The following is a 20,857-nucleotide window of genomic DNA, read 5'->3' as shown; positions in this document are numbered from 1 at the left end:
AGAAAGGAGCAATAATTTTCATGCAAAACAAAGTCAGAATATTGGAAGCAATTCCACTGCTTTCTTGAATAGTATCTGGATGATGTCACAGAGGCTGAGGTTTGGAGCAATACTTTAAAAAGGGTCATGATGGTTTCCACTTACGGGATGGGCGGACGACAATGTTATTAGAAATGGCAGCTCCGCGTTCGTTCCTTGCTGTACACTGATAGACTCCTTCATAGGTCTCGGCTTTCCCTTCACTCATGATATTAATTATGAGAGTTCCTGTGCCAGGCTTCATGGTGACTAAAGGGTCTTTATCGATGTCAAAATGAGTCCCATTACGGGTCCAGGAAAAGCTGCCCAACACACAAAGGGTTAAGTGTATTAATGGTCCAGAAAAACAGGATTACTTTAATGAATTCCTAGTAGTTTTATGGGTTTCTAGAAATAATTACTAGATTTTAATATTCAGTAAAAGAGCAGTAAGTCCCCATATCTAAAATATTTCATTGACTCATGACCTGGAACAAAGGGCAGGGTATACATTTTAAGGAACCTGTCTTCGTTAGAACTAGCCCAAATCTGACTCAATAAAGAAATCATGCACACAAATTGCCTGTCATTTTTCTCAGAAAATAGAGGGAGCAGGTCTCTCAGGTACACTCTCTTAGAGCTTTATTAGCATTTTTACCGTAAACTCCATTGTTCACAGAGTTGATAACCTGTCTATAAAAATTTGCTCAGGGCTGAAATGTGACAAGATCTCCACAAGTACTATTTATATGTGTTGAAAATTCATCAGACAAATTTCAAGTTATTAAATTGTGAAGTTTAGGTCAGGAGGAGGCTAAGAGATATAAGTTCCAGAGTGTTTTAAATGTTGCTTATTAAAAATAGTAACTCTACATAAAACACATTTTGAGAATTTTTAATTCTAGAGATGATTTTGTGAATCTCTTGGGAGGTATGCCCAACTGTCAACCGAGATTCCTCTTTTTCCATTTTATTTTTATAAAAGATTGAGTTATATAAAAGCCATGGTGCTCATGTAATTAAATATTTTACAATTAGTCACAAATCAATGATGGCCATGCTCATACAAAGGCACGAATCTCTAAAAGTCACAGTGTGTTCCAGGCCCACTTGGATTTCCCTTCTCACTGCTTATGTTTATAGCAGTCATTGTCACAATCAGGGCAGGACGTGGTGGTGTGGATGCTACTGGTACCTTGTGGGCAGAGGTCAGGGATGCTGCTAAATATCCCACAATGCACAGGACATTTCCACCCCTCAAACAAAATATTATCCCACTCCATAAATCAATAGTGCCAAATAGGAGAAAGCCTGCTTTATAGTCAGTTACAGAAGGCATTAATTGTGAAACTGAAAAGAAACCCCATCAAAGGATACCACATCAGGCCTTCTGTGAGAGGGGCTTTCCGATAATATAGCTGAATATATTATTTTGAGGCAAACCTTTGCTGGAAGTTTTGACATAGTACATATTCAGTATCAGTTCATTTTTTCTTGGGGGCCAGTTTGTGATAGTTTAACAAGGCCTGCAACAGACAAACTTGGAAATAACCAGAAACTTTCACTTCTTTATTACTTAAAATCCATATTACATTTTAATAATAATAATTCAACTCTCCAAAACTCGCATATATGACTGGAAAAGTTACAGATGGTGCCTTGAATAAGTTACTTTGCATTAGCAGGCATCAGTTTCCCATCTACGCAATGTATTGGTTGGACTGGGTTACCTCTCTCCCAACTGTAAAATGCTATGCAGTGATCTAAAATGCTATGCAAGATCCACATGGCATGAATCCTCAGGACTGAACTCTGCCAAGTTTGGAAAACCATTTAAGACTATCTTATAAACTGTTATAGAGACAGCAGAGATCTTGGAAGTCATCAAATTCAACCTCTTCATAGATGAGGAAATTAAAGCCCAGAGAAAAGGGATTTGCCTGTGCCTTATGGCCATTAGTATCAAAACCAGAATCAGAAGACTCTTTCCATAACTCCCCATGATTTACGAGGATTTTGCAGAAAGGTATGGGCATGGAAATGCAATAATCTGGGTTTTTAAAGAAAAAAAATTGGGCTCTAATAATGCAGAGAGACAATAAACCTACAGGTAAGACTTTAGGGATACACAACCCTTCAATATCTTTGAAGGGCTGAAATGGGCTGGGATAGATGAACCGAAGGGCAGTGTAGTGAGTCAAGGTGAGAAATAGCCCACTAAAAAAGGAAGTGCTCTACATAACCTGCCTTGTTCGACGGAAATTCCCAAACTTATTTCTCTATTCAGAGAAATTTCCTGATTTATTCTCAGTACTATAACAAAGCAGAACGCACACTTACCTTGGGGGAGGTTTCCCTTTGGCCTCACACTGGATTACAATATTCTCCCGAGGGTCAATAATGTAATCTTTTGGAGACTGTTGGGTGATGGTTGGAGGTTGTACCACTTAATTGTAGAAAAAAAAACCACACATGTAAAAAATAAGTCATTTAAAATCGTAATAGTAGACAACTTTTTTCTGTATCAAAATCACTTACCTTAGACTAAATATGCTTCAAATATTTTTAGTAATTTCTAGTGTAGCAGCACATACCTCAGTAGATTTTTCTGCTAAAGGTCTGCTAAAACTGCGAAGTCAAGGCATAACTTTCTTTTGGTAACTATGTGCACTTGCAAAGTCCATTTTCCCACGCTAAAAGTTTGGGAAAATAATTATCAATACAAGCCTAATATTAAGACAGTTTTTTTTCTGATGTAACAATGAGAAATTCTTCTGATTCCTTTGGTTCAAATGATGGTTTTCAAGGAAATTTAAGTTATGAGGTAAATTTGCATCTTTCTTAGGAAAGAGTAACAGATTTAGTTCATTGTGTGCCCATATAAATCAATATATGTTGGGAACATTTCCATTTGAGAAGTTAATATTAAAAAGACTGTTAAATTAGAGATGTGACATCTCTTATCAGAGCCAGGAGGTAAGTGAATTAGGAACAAAGATAAAAGAGTCTTGCTTAGAAGATAAGTGGAATTGAGAAAGTTCTCTGTCCTGGCAGACAGTGTTTCCATTTCACTCTTCAAAGTGTTATCTGATCTTTTATTATCAAATCATATGAGGAAACTGTTCTGACCCAGAACAATCTAGTCTGAAGAAAGCTGTATCTGGATCACCAATGCTCTTCAGGGCATTCTAAGATCACCATGTCCTTCTTCTTGTGAGATCAGAATTAGTGTTATGACAGGAAGAGACTAAAGAATAATTTATTACAACCTCTTCTTTTCTTACTCAGGGCAGCAAAATGGCTTGACTAGGAAGGCACAATGCAGAGAGGACCTAAACTCTCTCAACTAGCTCCGGGTAGGAAGTCACCGCTTGCACAACTCCATGGAGAGCTGTTTACACTGACCAGTGGTTTTCAATCTGGGGCAGTTTGTCTCTGCCCTTCCAGGGACATTTGGCCATATCTGGAGGCCATTTCAATGTTCTCAACTGGGGTGGTGGTGATAGCAGCATCTTGTAGATAGAGGCCAGGGATGTTGCTAAACATCTAACAACGTACAGAACAATTCCTCACAACAAAGACTTTATCTGGTGTCAAATGTCCATAGTGCTGAGGCTAAAAAGTCCTGGGGCAGACGGCAACATGCTTGGCACCCCTGGAGCTGTGCAATGCAGTGGCCATACTACAGCCTGCTTTCCTCTGCATCCTGGAACTTCCCCCAAGGCCCTCTCTTGGATTCTCACTGTACTTTCCTTTCCTGGAGCATTTGACATTCTGCTTCATTTAAGTTTTTCATCTTCCGGATCTTCCCTTTCCTCTCTGTCCATAATCTCCTTCCTTTGTGAAACCTTTTCCACTTGCCAACCAAACATTTCTCAAAGCTCAGTAACTGTCCACTGTTCTTGTCTCTCTTATGATTAATTGTTGCTATAGCTAAATGTATCACATCCACATCCTAAGTCTTATAAATCTGCAAACTCAGTGCTGTCCTCTTGTCTTGTCTTCTAGTCTTATTGCCATCCACCAGACATGTCTTACTAAATATCCAAATAACAGCTAAACTACAAATCAAAAGCTAGCCTCATTACCGTCATCATTTATTGTGCATTGCTACATGCAGGGTACTGGGCAGTGTCAGCTTCCCTTCCTTTTGGAATATCCCATCCCCCTCGTTGTTTTTCCAGCTGCCCTTCCCACCTCTGTCATGCATATGGAACCCTCATTTTTCTAGCCTCGTCAGTTTCCAACGCTGACTAGCAGTGTGGTCTCATTATTAAGCACTAGTCTGTTGGTTTCTTAAAGCTTTGAGCCTTTGAGCAAATTTCTTAACTTCTGTAAGCCCTAGTTTCCTGAGAGGGAAAATAAAGTTTAAAAGTAGTATCTACTACCTAGGGTAGCTGGCAGGATTAAGAAAATAATTTCTATAAAATTCTTAGTATATACCAGTGCTATAATGGTTCAATAACATCAGCTATCTTGAAAGTATTATAATTATTTTTATTCAGACCAGATTCACCTTCAAATGATTCTTCAGCCTCTAGGAATATAGAGTTTGGGATAATGGAAGGAAGTCTGGAATTCTACATCCAAGGAATAGTGGCCATAGGCAGTGGGGGAGTGAATTCTTAGGAGCGACTTGGTTCAATTCCTTGTGCTTTTCTGGGAGTGACACAGGTACAAATTTGGTGGCTTCAAAGGCAGAACTTCTATTCACAGGTCTGCAGCTGAGCTGGCTTAGATGCCACTCCTATCTACCAGGAGTTTACTGTCTGGATGTACCTCCTTAAACAGTGCATAGGTCACCTGGCAATTAACAAATGCTTTGCAATAGTGAAAAGAAAAGTGATTTTACATAATTTTCCCAGTTAATCTGATATCAAAGGAAATTATCAAATGCTTGAAAATTGACTATTTTTAAACGAGGTGATAAATGCCACCTAACCGTCAAAGGCAGTGGAGAGTTTTGCTTAGAGCAAGCTACTCAAAAACCATTTGAGTGGGAGCTGCTTATCTTTTGCCCACTTCAAGATAATATTCAAATTCACTGGGCCAGTCTGCTGATAGCACCTAGAAATACTAGTCTACACAGTTGTGAAGGCTAAAGAAGTGTAAGAGGGCATATAGCTGCTGTCTTCTGTAAAGCTTTTGCCTGCGCCCACCTTCTAAAACACACCAAAGACCTATCTTTGTTCCAGAAAGTATTTATTAGCCTTTACAACAGATCATCATTCTCTCTAAATTTTGAGAATTTTCTCATTGAGTTACATCAGATGTGAATAAAGCTTGAAAGTTAGTAGAGCAGCATACTGGTAAAAGAAAGAGTAATACCCAAGTTTTCAGAATTCATGCAGATAATAACATTATATATGCTTCTTGGTATTTCAATACAATGCTTAGCTACAGTAAATACACATACGTAGAAAGACAAAGCTCACAAAACATGAAATTGTGTATTTAAATCAAAGTATTAATTCATAAAACAAAGACATGGTCAAATTTTCACACTGCCTAGTAATTATAGAAAGACACTTACAGTCTTCAAGAAGTTTTGCTTTTTCCCCATCAATATCAGCAGGTAAGTGGGCAAAGAGGATTAAAGAAAATCAGATGTTAATAATAGGAACGTTAGAACTCTGAAGATAAACGGGCATCTTGTCTTTTGATTTGATCTAAGAAAACCCATATAGTGAAGGCTGAAGTTGTGAAACTGCAAGAGGAAGAAATCTGCATTAATGATTTCCTTTAATCTTGCAGTGGCTTTCCCACATAAACATATGGAAGAACAAAAAGCAATGCTGTAGGCAACAATGGGTTCTTCCAGGAATAGGAATGGTGAATTCCATTCTATACATGTTGTGCTGGACAAGTAATTATGTTCAATTTGAAAAATAGCTGAAATCTACAATTAATTTGAGTTGTCACATACTGCGTAGTGTCTGGTCATATTATCCCAGACATCACTGTGCATATGGTAATCATACCTAACAATGGGACATTGCTACAATGACAATGCTCCATGCAAGCCAGGTCCAACACTAATTTTAGGTTTTTATATTTCTATGGTTAATCTCCAAAGTCATTAATTGAACTTTTTAGACTTAGCAGATTTCTGCTTCAGAATTTCTCAATCACCCAGGGGTTACTGGTGCCTATATCAAGGAGGTGTTCATGTAGTAGAGAAACAATGTAAGAAATAGGGGCAGGGAAGAAATTACATTAGCATGCAATTCAAATCATTCCACAGTGCTGCCTGTCGTTACTCCTTGCAAAGGTTAATATAGGAACACCTGGGTTATCCGTGACTTTCTTTTCATCATGGTTATGCCTCTTCTCCATTAGCAGTGATAATTGAGTTAGCTGTAGGTGACTGTTTCCCTCTGATTGATAGACTGAACAGTGAGATTAAGGGGGAATATATTTAATATAAGAGAGTGCAAAATCATTTCTCTCAAGTGCTTTTCTTTCTCTCTCGTGTGTCTGGCAGGGCAAATGCTTACTTAGGCATTTCCACTCCAATGGGCTTAAGCAGTTGTATATTGTTTTTGAAAATTGAAATTAAGGTCATTGGATGCATTAAAAAAAAAAACTAAGAGAAACATTGCATTTTATTGTACTTTATAGAAGCACAGCCAAAAGTAGACAAAGTGTGGGACAAACCACATCTCTTCTTAATGTCTTCCCATGGCATTTGCAACCTCTATGGCCAAAATAATAATAAATAAATAAATAAAAATGACATCCCAATAAGTGAATAGCCCCACAGGAAAGTGCTTTTTTTGCACCTTGGAAAGCTTGCCAAACAGATGTTCTATTCAGAAAGCTAATGGCTTCAAAGAGGTCATGCAGATGAGGGATAAAGGAGAAATCGATTCCGAAGTACAGTAAGTGTCCAGATTTGAAATTCTGCTTTCCATTGCAGTGAAAGTGATGAGGTGGAACCTAGCATTATCTTTATTTTTCACAGACAGGCCACCTACAGCAGGAGATCACAGTGTATATTTCACTACTAGGAAAGTAGTGGGCTAATACAGTAGCTGTTGTTTGCTCCATGTTAGTGTTTTTGCAAATTACTTGTATTCTCAGCAGTTGTATTGGCATTTGGCCACAGTGTTTAAACCAAAACTATTTGCTAGGCTCTAGATAAGATACTTTTCCTAGTTTTAGACTCGTATTTAAGATTCAGAATTGGAAAGTGAGACATGCCTTGTCTAAATCAAGAGAAATGAATTATGGGGTTGTTTAGGGATTCTGAGGGGCATGGAGTTGACAGAAGGAGCCTCCCCTCATCTTTGCAAAACATCCTCAGCATAGGACAGGCAAGGGTAAAGTGATGAGGGGATGAGTGGGAAGGTCTCCATGATCATTTTAAAGTGGCTTATATAGTTTTTTTGCGGGACTGCTTCTCTAAAGAGCCACCTGTTGGGATGATCAGGCAGCTAGCACAACTCAATCCTTCTCAGGCCATCCTCAGCAGGGCAGACAAAAGGTACCTGAGCGGGAAGAAGGACACCCAGAGGGAGGGAATCGTGAGTCTGACCATTTCAATGGCTACTTCTACAGTGTGACTCTTTAAAAACACCAGGTGCTGAAGGTAAAAGCCAAATTAATTTTGATTAGCTTTTCAGTATCACACAGACACCTTCTCTATTCACGCAGTTCAGAGTGATGGTAAATGCTGGGAGGCTTTGACTCCCGGGCCTAACAGCTTTAAAATGTTAATACTTACGATCAAGAGGTACTTCCAGTGCACTAATCATCTGGCACAGGAAGAGAATCAGGGGCACTCTGCCCGCAGATAAGCGCTTCTTTTTCGGCATTATTTTAAGCTGCATTAGCTTAACTCCTGCTGAGACCCACAAACTGAATTTCCTTTTCTTCTTTCACAAAAGACTTTGTGAAACGTTGTGTGCAACGTTTAAGTAATTTTCATGCAGGAAACTGAAAAAGGATAGAGTAGGAATAATAATTATAATGTATTAAAAAGAAGGAAATGAAGAGTGGAAGTCTGCAGCACAGAGAACCAGCCCTGTATTATACATGAACTCTAAAAGAAAGTTAACTTTTAAATATTTAACTCTCAAGACTGGAATAATCATCTATTCATAAATCATCTAAAATCAGTTCAGAGATACTAGTGATGTGAAGCAAAATCTGTCTGCCATCCTTATGACTTTTCCATTTTAAATGGTATTTGTATTTCGAGCGTTCAGAGGCTATCATGTCTTTCCCAATAGATCAGGAAAACTTGGCTTTTTAAGCTGGTTAGAAAGCAATCACCTTGTGACTTTAGAGGGGAGGCCTAATGGCTTCTCCATTCTACAGATTATCTCTGGGAAAGTTCGGGGAATTGTTGTAAATTTGCTTCAAAGCCAAAACACTGACTTATGAGATGAACACTGACCATTCAGGTCTTCCCCATCTCCCACCTAGATCACAGCAATGAACCTGGCTGGGCTCTGAGTTCGGGCCTTCCTCACTGTAGTCACCCTCCTTCACAGTGCTAATTAATTTTTTCTACTAGGCTTCTTTGGTTAAATAATGGGAGTAGCCATATGTGATCTCTCAAATAAAGTCCAATGTATCTTCAAACAAGTACTTAAAAACCTCAGTGGTCTGGGCTTAATTTCTCCTACAAACCTAACTTCCTTTTATTTCCATATAAATTATTGTTTTGGTTTGATGATTCATTTCTGTTTTTCTTTCTTGTGTCAGTCCTTCGATATGCCACAAATTTTCCCGGCTGCTTGTCTTTGTTTATTCTATTTCATTTGCCTGGAATGCCTTTATCCACCATATTTTCTTATCAAAGTCCATTAAAGATCAGTAAAAAGGTCACCTCCAGGAAACATGAGCTGATCACCAGAACTAGAAGTTATTTCACCAACACCCCTGAATCCCTGAAATTCCTTGTTTTAGACATCACATACATAGATAGATAGATATTAATAAATAGGCTGTGAGTGTACACATAAAGTATACATGCTCTCTACTCCTCCAGGCAAGGATTTTGTCTCTCTCATCTTTGTAGCCCTCTCCCATCACCTAATATAGCATGCCTTGTATATTGGAAGTGTCCACTGCATACTGGAGAGCATGAGCACAAACACATTCATAGAACACTGAGATCTATCCCACAGCAAACTCCTACCTGAAGTGATAGGTTCAATCATGTCCTCTCATTAATGAAGAGAGGTGGGACGACCAATGGCTCTCTCAAGATGGTGGGAGGGTTGTTAATATTACAAATTGGTGTAGCTCCCACAAGTTTAAGTACTGAATTATTTATGTAATTTTTATTTGTCTAATTTTATATTTTTATAATGTCCATCTTTCCCAATAAACTGCACGTCTCCTCAGGGCAGGGACGACATCTGTCCTATCCCCCACTGCATCCTCATAGCCCACTGCAGCGCCTGGCACATGGTAGGTAGTAAAGAAATATTTGGAGGAAAAAAAACAAGAAATGAAAGGAGGAAAGGGGGAAAAAAAGGAGACTTTACAATCTTTGAAGCTGAGGTCGCATTTGGATTGTCTGGCGATCATCTACCCAAGGCTGTATTTATATTTATACCACTTGATTTAAAAACCAATCTCTTGTTAATATGATCAAATTCATTGTAAGATCATGTCTGTGTGGGGAATAGAGCTTAAATGTCAACAGGAAAATGAAATAATCCTAATGACATATTTTGCTAGCAATCAAGTTCTGATCTGATGATTAAAATTGTAGTAGCACACTTCTTGCAAAACAAATTTAAAAAGAATATGCTAGGCCAGGCGTGGTGGCTCATGCCTGTAATCCCAGCACTTTGGGAGGCTGAGGTGGGTGGATCACCTGAGGTCAGGAGTTTGAGATCACCCTGGCCAACATGGTGAAATCCTGTCTCTACTAAAAATGCAATAATTAACTGGGTGTGGTGGCGGGTGTGTGTAATCCCAGCTACTTGGGAGTCTAAGGTGGCAGAATTGCTTGAACGCAGGAGGTTGGGGCTGAAGTTAGTGAGATCACACCACTGTACTCCAGCCTGAGTGACAGAGCAAGACCCTGTCTCAAAAAAAAAAAAAAAAAAAAAAAAAAAAGAGTTAAACAGAAACATTATCCTTACATAAATATTATTTTGTGAATAAAACATCCATACTATATGCCTTCCTTTAAAAGCCAGGAAATGTCTTTCCATATTATAATATCCAAACATTCATGTCCATTAAGCATTGAGACACAGGTATAAAGGCTCACTCAACCATCTCTGAACAAATACAAATCAGAAATCAGACTATCTTTCTGCATGTGCAAAGCACATCTAGATCATTTAGTCAAATTTAATTAGGTCTCTCATGAGTTTTTGGTTGAAACCCTAATTTTGAATTCACATAAGCTTTAGGGAAGGTAAAAATAAATGTCACAAATGGCACTAAAACACGTGGATCTTACATATTATACAAATTGAGATAAACAAAAGAGCCAAACTCTGAAGAGGAAAACAGTTTATTTGTCTGATTTCTGTGTCACGCTAATGGAGATTATTGAACCTAAGTGCCAAGTTCTCCGGACAGGAGCTGGAGAACTAATATACTTCCCAATAGATGTACTAATAAATTGTAACACCTGTAAGATCTTAAACAGCTACATACAATTTCCATTGTAAGTTCTTCATGTATTTTGCCTGGATGCATTAACTATTCACCCTCCAATATAGAGAAAATCCTTAGACAAATTCATATAAAAGAAAGTATCAATCAACCTCTATGCTTTTTCAGAGTATACATGGAGCAAACTATTACACATCAAATCACAGTGTTTTATTTTTAAAAATTACATTTTTAAGAAAAATCGAAAGCACTTACTTAAAGAGACACGAGTAAATAAATCCTCATACTGCTGGGAGGTCATGAACTATGATAACTGAAGATGAGAGCTCGCCTCAGAAGTTTTAAGTTAAACTGCACCATTAGCCACAAATCTTCTCTAGGGTAGGTTCTGTTAGAGGAGGACAAAGCAATGATCCAGCCCATCCTCCGGCTCCTGCCCATGGAAAATCACCCACTCCTGTGACGTATGCCCTTATGGGTGAAAGTCCAAATGCCTAAGAACAGCATTAAGTCCCCAGCACTCAATCAAACTGAAAATCAAATAGAGCTACAGAAGATTGAGCTTTCTCTCAGTGAGAGTAATGTACTCTGCGCACTGCACAAAGAAAAACCATCACTTTGCACTCTCGGTATTGACGTCAATGCCTTGACTCAGTAGGAGCCCATCTGTCTTGTACTTTACCTTGGAAAATGATGGTCATTCTTCATTAAATGAGAATCATGAACTAAAACTAAATTGTTAATGTAATTATACTACAATGAATAAAATCCCAATTTGAAATAGCAGCATGATTTTTAATCACGGCTAAGGAGTATGTTAGTGCAATATAGCTTACAATGTGCAAAAAATTTGAAATAGCAGCATGATTTTTAATCACGGCTAAGGAGTATGTTAGTGCAATATAGCTTACAATGTGCAAAAAATATTTGCCATAGACATTTTAAAGCATGAATGAGACAAACAGTAGGTTCATCTTCTGAAAAATAGATCACCTTGATATTTAAAATCACATATACTGCTAAAAGGACTGAGAGTAATGATAAACAGCAAAGCCTTTTCTTAGCTCATTTCATATAACTCCATTCAGAGCAACTTTTCATATGTCACCTATAGAATCTGTGAAACAGAAGGGGGGGAATCCCTTCCTTGGCAAACTTTTCATCATTAGAAAATAAATGCAATTCAAGGTTTCCCTTATTTCTTTTGCCTCAAATTCATATTAAATCACAGAGCAAATATTCCCCTGCATTACTTACTATGCATTTCAAAAGAAAACCCTATAGTTTTGACGAAGGATTCACATCAAACCTGAAACAGTTCTCCTGTTGCTTACTTAAGAAGTCTTGTCTTTAGAAAGAAAATGAAACCTTTCTTTTTCTCTCAAATGAAGGATGAAATTATTTTAATTTAAAAAATCAGCTCTCTACCAGAATTCGAAGGCCATGCATTACTTGCCATTTCATTCTGCTCTATTTGGGCTTTTCAGCATCCCGAAATGGGTGGGTTCTACGCTGGTTGAACACATAACATGATCTGTACTCTCCAAGCAGATAAACAAATATGCTTATGTGACTAGATGCCCTTTGACACACTAATTATTGCTCTGATGCCTCATCAGTGACTCACGTCAGTGACTGGGTAATTAAGTGGGTATGACATCATGTTGACTGTGAAAGGCATTTTTCAGCAGTCAACTTGGGGATGGTCACTTTTTATATTTTAAATATTTTCCATAGGGAAGAAGCACATGGATGCACACCCCTAGCCCATGCTGTGCTTTTCAATCACAGATTTTGAGACTGAGACTGTGGAGGAAAGGTTAGAAAGAAATGGACAATGATGACTAATAATGAACACATCAACAGAGTCACGGTTACATCTACACAACTACACAATCATGAATGAACCTCAGAAAAAAGTAGTCTGGGATAACACAACTATAGAGATGATAATGATCAAACAAGACAAACTGTGTGAAGTTTTAAGGACCATGTTTCTAATTTCTTGCTTGTTTAAAGGAATCTTCCATAGTAGAGCCTCTACCAAGAATTTAGGAACTAGAACCTGGAATAGTAGTCCCTAAGGAATGGTGAACAATGAACAGGTGGTTTGTACCCAAATAACAGATGATGGAACAACATCTTGATAATAGCTCAAAATTTCTACACCTTAGGGCACTATAACTAATTATCTTATGTGATATTCATAAAAACACCAGAAAACAGAAAAACAAGTATTTCTAGCCATTTACCAGACAAGGAAAAAATCCAACTGGCCACCATTCACTGAGCCTTTTCCGTGTCCCAGACATGGCGATGAGTCTCCTCCAGGCATTAACTTGCCTTCCCAGCAATCCCAGAAGGTAACTTCTATTACATTTCTCAATTGACTGATAAGGAATCCAAGGTGTAGGATGGTGTCACTTGCTTAAGGACACACATGATATGTGAAGTACCTGATCTAGAGCTCCATTTCTGGAATGTTCTGGAGCTTTTAGCCACCTCACACTGCCACACCCCAAGAGATCGCTAGCATTTCCCTCCCTCCTATATCCTCTTAATTTGTAATTAGTCAATAAGCAAACAGAATTACCAAGTTTAGTTACTGATGTTAAAAAAAGAAAACCTCTAACGGTTTCTGAATATCTATGGAAGATCTTCACAGTGTTGCCCATGGCACAACTTTAGGAGATTCTTCACACCAGATTCCATGTGAATAGTACCCCATGGACTTCTACTACACGTGGGCCCTGGCCTAGTAAAGGAAGAACAATTTTAGACAATGTAGACAAGATGTACTTTAAAAGTAGTCAGTGTGTGCACATGGTACAATATTCATGAAGTACAAAAGACCACAGAGTGCAAAGCAAGCAACCAGCAACCCCCTTTCTCCCTTAGGAAGCCAGCATTATTACCAAGTTTTGTGAATCCTTCTAGAGAGAGTTCAGGCATAAAGAAACATACAAATATGTTAAGCAATAGTTTAAGGACATTTTAGATTTAGAAAATTATTAAAAAGCTTTTGGGACACTGACGTTAGATCACCAAAATTACCAAGGTCTTTCAATGAAATCGAGTTATTTGCAACACACATGATCATCTGAATACAGGATTTTCACATCTCTTTCACTTAGCACAGCAATAAGAAAAAAGAAAATAGAACAATATGAGACAATGATATAACTAAGAGATTTAAGACAATGGATGAAGCATGGTTAATGAAAAGCTCACGTGTATGAGACAAATAGCAACCCTAATCACGGATGGCACCTGTTCCACACTTCCAAGGCTTGTCCAGGCAGCTACCTGATGACAGTTGTCAGGAGTGGCTTCAGGGATAAGAAAGCTGATTGGGAAAGGAAAGACAGCTGGGTAAAGAGAGGAAGGAACTAGTTCTTTGCAAAGGAAAGGGAATTTCCTTCTTCAACCCACCTTCCAATCCAATCAGAATTCACTAAGCAGAGTCGGGAGGGGACTGCTGCACTCTGAATGGCTGCCACACTCACAGTCTTTCTTCTGCATTGACCTCATCACTCTGACCAAGGCAAAAAGAATCAGGGTGGGTGTTCAGCCTCCGTCTGAACAAAGGCAGGGAGCCGTGTATAGCCTGTGAGTTGACTTGGCTGCTTGAAAGGGACTGAAGAGTGACCAACTAAGTGGCAACAAATTCCTTTCTTATAGAGAGGGTGAATGTGAGACAGAGAGAGAGAGTGAGTCAGCAGTTTGGAGCAGAAACAAAAGCCAAAGGTCAAATCAAGGCAATGCAGTAGGAGCAATCATGAGTAAGCAAAAGATATGAGGCGTCAAGTGCAGAAAAAGGCCAGTGGGCAGCAAAGGATCAACAGAAACAGAGACAGAGAAGAACTGAGTGGTCATGACATCAGCAGAACACTGGATCAGTGATAACAAGCACCTACTACTCTTGCATTGCAATCACCAGGCCTCTAAATCTCTTGGTACCACGAAGAACGTTCCAATTCTCTAAGAAGTTTGCCAAACTTGTGACTGAGGTTGAGACATCTTCCTGTCTTGTGTATTCTACAACAAACTTTCATTAATATGGTAGGTGGTCTGTTGCACTGGTGGCCCCAGGAAGCACCCCTCCCAGTATCCATGCCCTTGCATAGTCTCCTCACACAATAGGCTTGGCCATGTCACGTGCTTTGGCCAGTGGGATGTTTAGCAAGCATTATGTGAACAGAGATGTAATGACCATTTGCATACTGCAGCTTATCCTCTTGTAATGTTCCCTCTGGGAAGTATGAGCCATACTACTGATAATGAGAAGCCAGTGGAAAGACACCCTGGGAGATGAGAGACCATCCTGGACTCTCTGGCCCCAGCTGGGCTCCCAGCTAAAACAGCTGAGCCAGTGACTTGTTAAACTACATGCAACAGAAGAACCATCCTGTCAACCCTCAGGATTATGAGAAATAATAAACTGTTGTTGCTTTAAGTCATAAAATTTGGGAATGGTTTGTTATATACCACAGATATCTGCAATGAGTTAAGATAAACTGAGATTGGCTGTTTCTTGCAACCAGAAACATACTAACACGCACATTTAGGAGGATTGATGATCCAAACATGCAGGTCTCCTTACAAAGTCATAGCTAGAACCACAGGAATTCTAAATTAGTAAACAGTGTGGTGATGTAGACTTTTTTCAAAACTAATCTAACATTTTCAGTTTTTCTAGATTCTTCTCTATAAATATGTTGGTGCAGCCAAGGGCACACACTTAACTTATATTTCTCACACAAAACTTATAGTCAGAATAAATAAAAGGTGGTTAACACTATTATTTTAGCATAAATTTGTTTATGCCAAAATATTATTATTTTAGCATAATTGTAAATTATGTCTAATTTATTGTCTTAGGCACTATACTAATTTATTTCTAAAGCAGAATAGCAAAGATTAAGGCAGAGAACAGGATGAGAGAGTTCAACATTGTTAGTCTACCCCTCCTACTTTCCCATCTCCGTGAATTATACTAGAACTCTGGCTGATCACGGCCCCAGCTTCTATTCTTCTCACTCTCCCACAAGACAGGTCATCTGGAGAAAGCAGGGAGGAGAGAGGGGAAGGCCAAACCATAGAGACAGGCCTCTTCCTTCCTCACAAGGTCCACTTCTCAGCTGATTCCCTTCAGATTACAAAATAGAAACAAAGTTCTCTTTAATACCAAAAATGGAAAGTAGGAAACTGCTCTAAAAGTGAGGTCTGAGAAATGAAAATTTAGTTCTGAATATGGGTCTTCAGAGCAACATATTCAGAAACATTTGTAGAGTCACTGAAACAAGCACTAGCTCTATTTATCTTCCTGTAAACTGAGATTTCTACAAATAGCACTGAGAAGATGTAAGGATCAGAAACAGTTTATTAAAAACTTAAGCAAAAAAAGGCCCTTCAGGATATTAATATTCTAAACATGCTATACCTTATCCACGTGTCAAGAAAACAATGCATGGCAAAATGGTAGCCATTTAATAGTAAAAAAAATAGCATTTTGAAATGACTATCATGTCACATTTCAAAGATAAACCTGATACGCTTATTGAATGGTACGAACCACTCAGGGTAGGGATGCAGTGCACAGGTCAAAATCTCAATCTCTACTCCTTTCCTAATGAGTGTGAAGGGTGGTAGTGCAGGGGAAGAGCGAGCAGGAGAGAGAATTAACCTACACTCCAGTAAGAAATTAACCTGGAAGTCTCAGTGCTTAACATAATATGGTTGATACTTCGCCCATGCTATTGTCCAGTGTGGGTGTGCAGGCACCTCTGCTCCAGGCTGACAGAGGTGCCACCATTGTGTGATGCTGCCATCTCAACAAATGTCTTTCAAAGTCCCCATGCTCTCCTGCTCTTACCTTCCTCCAACCAGAAATGCTGCACACATCTTTTGCTCACAACACATTGACCAGAAGTAGTCAATGACTCCAATCAGCAGAGAGTCTGGGAAATGCTGGGGTGCATGTGGAATATTTAGTAAGCACTAGTATTTCTGCCATGGGGAGCATGCCCTATTTACAATCAATCTGAAGTGTCTTTTCTGGAAAGAGTTTCAGAAGTGACATCCCAGAGGATGGCCATCTTATTTTTTCATCTTGGTGATTTGTCAGGCAGCAGGATGATGCTGACAGGTTGTGTGGGTGATAGCTGGTTGAAGCTACCTCTTCTGTCGTCCTCCCAGCTGCATCTATGAACCATTCTTTTTGATAACTTGGGCTTCCCCCAAAGAAGGGCCTGGGCATGTGGGTTGGAGGCAAAATGCCCAGATTTACCAAATCCAAAGGGCATCACTCCCAACATGTCACAGATTACTATAATCTTCCCAGTCACATTTCAAAATATATTTGCCAAGGTATCCAGGCTCTCCATAATCATAACGGAACCATGAAAATGAGAAATAGAGATGGACATGACATGAAGAATTGTATTTTCCACTTGCTATCAGTGCAGGGGAAGGTACGTTATCACAAACCAAATAGCCGAAAATTCTTCATTCCAGCCTGAGGCTGTTTCACATAAAGAACAAATCTCAGTCACTTACTGATATGCAAGTTGTATTACAAAGGACTTACCAGCAAAACAGCAGAGTGATGCATGAAATATTTAACTCCTGGTGCATTTAATTTCCTTTATACAGGCTATGTGAATATCTGCCTTTATAAAAAATAAATAAATCAACGAGTGGCCATTTGTTTGCAAGAAAATTTATCAGGTTTACTCCAAAGAACATCCGTCTCCTGAGCATTTAGAATATAACTCAGCTTCCTGGAAGTTAAATATTAACTCCTCAGAAGACCATGTCCTCTGTGAAAGGTAAGTACACAAAACCATGAATGTTAGAAACAATGTTCCCTGTACTGTGAGATTTAATCAACCCAACAATTTAAGAGCTTTGGAATATTCTGCTCCCTGTGCTAAATTCTGCTGTCTGTGACTTCTCAGGAACAACTTTTTCTATAACATCACACTCTCTTTTCACCACCACTCTAATGGACTCCATAGAAAGAATATATTCCAATGTGATGATTCAAAAGAAATGTGAATTCAAAGAGTAGTTAAGGTAGAAATAAAGCGATCATACAACCCAGCAATCCCATTGCTCGGTATATATCTAAAAGAAGAGAAATCAGTATATTAAAGAGATATCTTCACTCCCATGTTTGTTGCAGCACTATTCACAATAGTCAAAATTTGGAAGCCATGTATAAGTGTCCATCAACACATAAATGGATAAAGAAAATGTACTACTTACATATAATGGAATACTATTTAGTCATAAAAAGAGTGAGGACAGGCTCAATGGCTCATGCCTCTAATCCCAGCACTTTGGAAGGCCGAGGCAGGAAGATTGCTTGCACTCAGGAGTTCAAGATCAGCCCGGGTAACAACACAAAACTCTGTCTCCACACACACACACGAATACAAAAAATGATGAGCTGGGAATGATAGCAAGAGCCTATAGTCCCAGCTACTCAGGAGGCTGAGGTGGGAAGATGGCTTGAGCCTGGGAGGCAGAGGTTGCAGTTAGTCAATATTGCACTGCACTCCAGTCTGGATGACAGAGCCAGATCCTGTCTCAAAAAAAAAAAAAAAAAAAAAAAAAGAGATCCTGTCATTTATAACAATAAAATAAGACAGGCACAGAAAGACAAACATCATATGTTCTCACTTATTTGTGGGATCTAAAAATCAAAACAACTGAACTCATGGAGCTAGAGAGCAGAAGAATGGTCACCCGAGACTGGGAAGGGTACTGGGAGGGTGGCTGGGGTAAAAGTGGGGATGGTTACCGGTACAAAAAAATTAGAAAGAACAAGACCTAGTATTTGATAGCACAACAGGGTGACTATAGTCAACAATTTAATTGTACCTCTTAAAATAACTAGAAGGGTATAACTGGATTGTCTGTAACACAAAGGATAAATGCTTGAAGGAAGGGATAACCCATTTACATGATATGCTTATTATGCATTGCATGCCTCTATATCAAAACATCTCATATATCCCATAAATATGAGGCTAAAAAGCACATAAAACACTTACTATGTACTCACAAAAATTAAAATTAAATTTTTTTTTAAGTTTTTGAAAAATGAAAAACTGAAAGAGTTTAGGAATGTGTTTTTGGCCAAAATATCTAACCTCCTAGGGACTCAGAACAGAAAAGCCTCTGGTTTTTATCAAAGTTGGTTGATGAGAACGATAACCTAGAATTACTGCCTCTGTATGTCTTTTCAGTTTAATTTTCATGGACAACCTTGTGTAGGTAAACTGAGCATTTATTTTCTAAAGATAAATATTTGTGCCCTCCGGAAAGAAATATGGGAAGTAAGAAAAAAGTGAGGTAAGGAGGACAAAGAAAAAGCAAGAAAAGAAGAAATGATTTGGAAGTAATACATTTCCAAGTTACGTTGTGGTGATTCTTATCATTTTTTATTCATTCAGAAATTGTGGACATTCACCAATAAACTGGGCTAAAAATACTGACAAAAATAAATTCTTTAAACATATTAAACGAATCATAGACTTCAAGACAACTTTACTAGAAAATCCCTTGGAAGGGCTTACGCTTTGAAGGCCTCTAAGGTCTGCCTACCTACACTTAACACTGAATTATGAGAGCCAAATCTGCTATAATAGAAGGGAAGTCAAATAAACCAGTCACCAACAGTGATGGCCACTGAGATGCCCGCACAGAGGGAAAACCAAGACCAGAAATTGGAAGACAGCTACATATTAGATCCTTTGAGGCTGCTGGTTGTTGGGTCTAGGCACAAGCAGGAATGGGGAAGTGAGTACCAGCCACATGGTGCTGTCTTAACCAAGGGAAGAATGAGGTGGGCAGGCCACACAAGTCTGTGCCCAGTCTCCTCTCAAAGAGGAGTGGGCTCGGGGCTCTCAGCTAAGGCTGAGCAGTGGTTTCTGAGTGGCATCAGTCACTGCACCTGTGTCCAGTGGGGCCAAGTTGGGTAACATGAGAGACAGCATTTTGGGGAGAAGATGATTCAAAAGCCTGGCAGAAGTGAGCTATGATGGCATCACTACACGCCGGCCTGGGTGACAGTGAGAGACTGTTTCCAAAAAAAAAAAAAAACCCCCCCCCCAAAAAAAAAGGCTGGCAGAGCATCCAATAGAGTTAAGAAATGAAGGGATTGGGTAAAGAATGAAATTCAGGGAGGTGGCAGCAGAAAGAGCACCAAGGAGACCACTAAGAACAAGATTTGAGACCAAGAACGTGGAAGATAGAACTTGCAGGCATCCTTAGAGCTGGAAAGAACAACTGCATGTAATTTTTATCAGGTGTTGGGTGTGGCTGTCATTCAGGAATGGGCAGAAGAAATGGTTAAAGGTCCTACTCGTGCATGGTCAGCTGGCTGAGAATTAAGCAGGAAAAGTTGGGTGGATTCTTGCCTGCCAAAGTTGGATACTCCTCACTGGGCAGCTTCTTAAAATGTCCAGTTAGTCTGTCTGAGGAAGGATTTCCAAATTTAGGTTTCTGTCTCCCTCAAGAATTTTAAAAAAGAATATTGTAGGCCCTTGCTAGAGTATAAAACACTAATTGTTTATCTCCAACTCCTCTCACAAGCCTTGCAGAGAAAAGTTTTTATTTTTTTGGAATATCTAAATACCCTTCTATTCACAGGTACCCCCAAACCTAAAATAAAAGTTAAAAAATACCCTTCCAGAAATAGCTCTAGAAGATCTGTTAATACTCAGCAGGAGTTTGGTTTTAACTTCCAATTTTTATCAAAGTTGGTTATAAGAACAGGAGACAGATAAATCCCAGTGTTTTCTCTGTACATTTAACTAAGTGAAGACACCTAGCTGTCTGTACAGATTTTGTAAATTGGACTAAGCCATCAGACAAGCTAACAAGCAAGAAGCAGGAAAATGGTCATATTTGAAAGATGTACTTTGGTTTCAACTGTGAGCAAAGGTTTGGATGGAGATGAGTTGTTCTCTATACAATTCTAAGAAAATTTTGCCCAAGATGGGGAAGCAAGTGATAATAATCTCTACATTGGATGCTGAAAATTTTAAGTCGATGGCAAGCCTACAAAATTGAGAAGAAAGTGCAGGCTACTGTGCAGAGGCAGCAATGTCTGAGTGGACTTGCAGACCAGGTCATTTATAAAATGACACAACTTACAGGGAAGAGTTGTCACTTTTACTTAGAAGCTTTAAAGCTGCAGCTTTATCTCAGTGTCTAAGAGCACTTAGAGTTCTTTGCA

General features: G+C 38.9%; 1 protein-coding gene across 36 annotated transcripts in view; it reads right to left on the bottom strand.

Annotated features, from left to right (window-relative positions):
- The window catches only part of NRCAM (neuronal cell adhesion molecule), a 321,862-nt gene that overhangs the window by 95,616 nt on the left and 205,389 nt on the right, over nucleotides 1–20,857 (bottom strand). For 21 of the 36 annotated variants that reach the window (XR_010341943.1, XM_012455744.3, XM_012455825.3 and 18 more), the window contains 4 exons: nucleotides 7,745–7,956; nucleotides 5,552–5,569; nucleotides 2,359–2,464; nucleotides 145–341 (listed from right to left, as the gene is read on the bottom strand). Coding sequence is in view for 35 of the 36 variants with exons in the window: in XM_012455744.3 (XP_012311167.2) it covers nucleotides 145–341; nucleotides 2,359–2,464; nucleotides 5,552–5,569; nucleotides 7,745–7,850 (427 nt within the window). In the remaining variant the exon portion in view is untranslated. Of the gene's footprint in view, nucleotides 1–144; nucleotides 342–2,358; nucleotides 2,465–5,551; nucleotides 5,570–7,744; nucleotides 7,957–10,863; nucleotides 10,997–20,857 lie in introns of all 36 variants that reach the window. The other 15 variants (XM_064374464.1, XM_064374467.1, XM_012455886.3 and 12 more) reach the window with 3 other exon arrangements.

Source organism: Aotus nancymaae, unplaced genomic scaffold (genome assembly GCF_030222135.1).
Source record: "Aotus nancymaae isolate 86718 unplaced genomic scaffold, 86718_ANA_hifiasm-v0.15.2.pri h1tg000002l, whole genome shotgun sequence".
NCBI classification, from domain to species: Eukaryota; Metazoa; Chordata; class Mammalia; order Primates; family Aotidae; genus Aotus; species Aotus nancymaae.
Note: the sequence above shows the minus strand (reverse complement) of the source record. Positions and strands in the feature narration are given on the sequence as shown.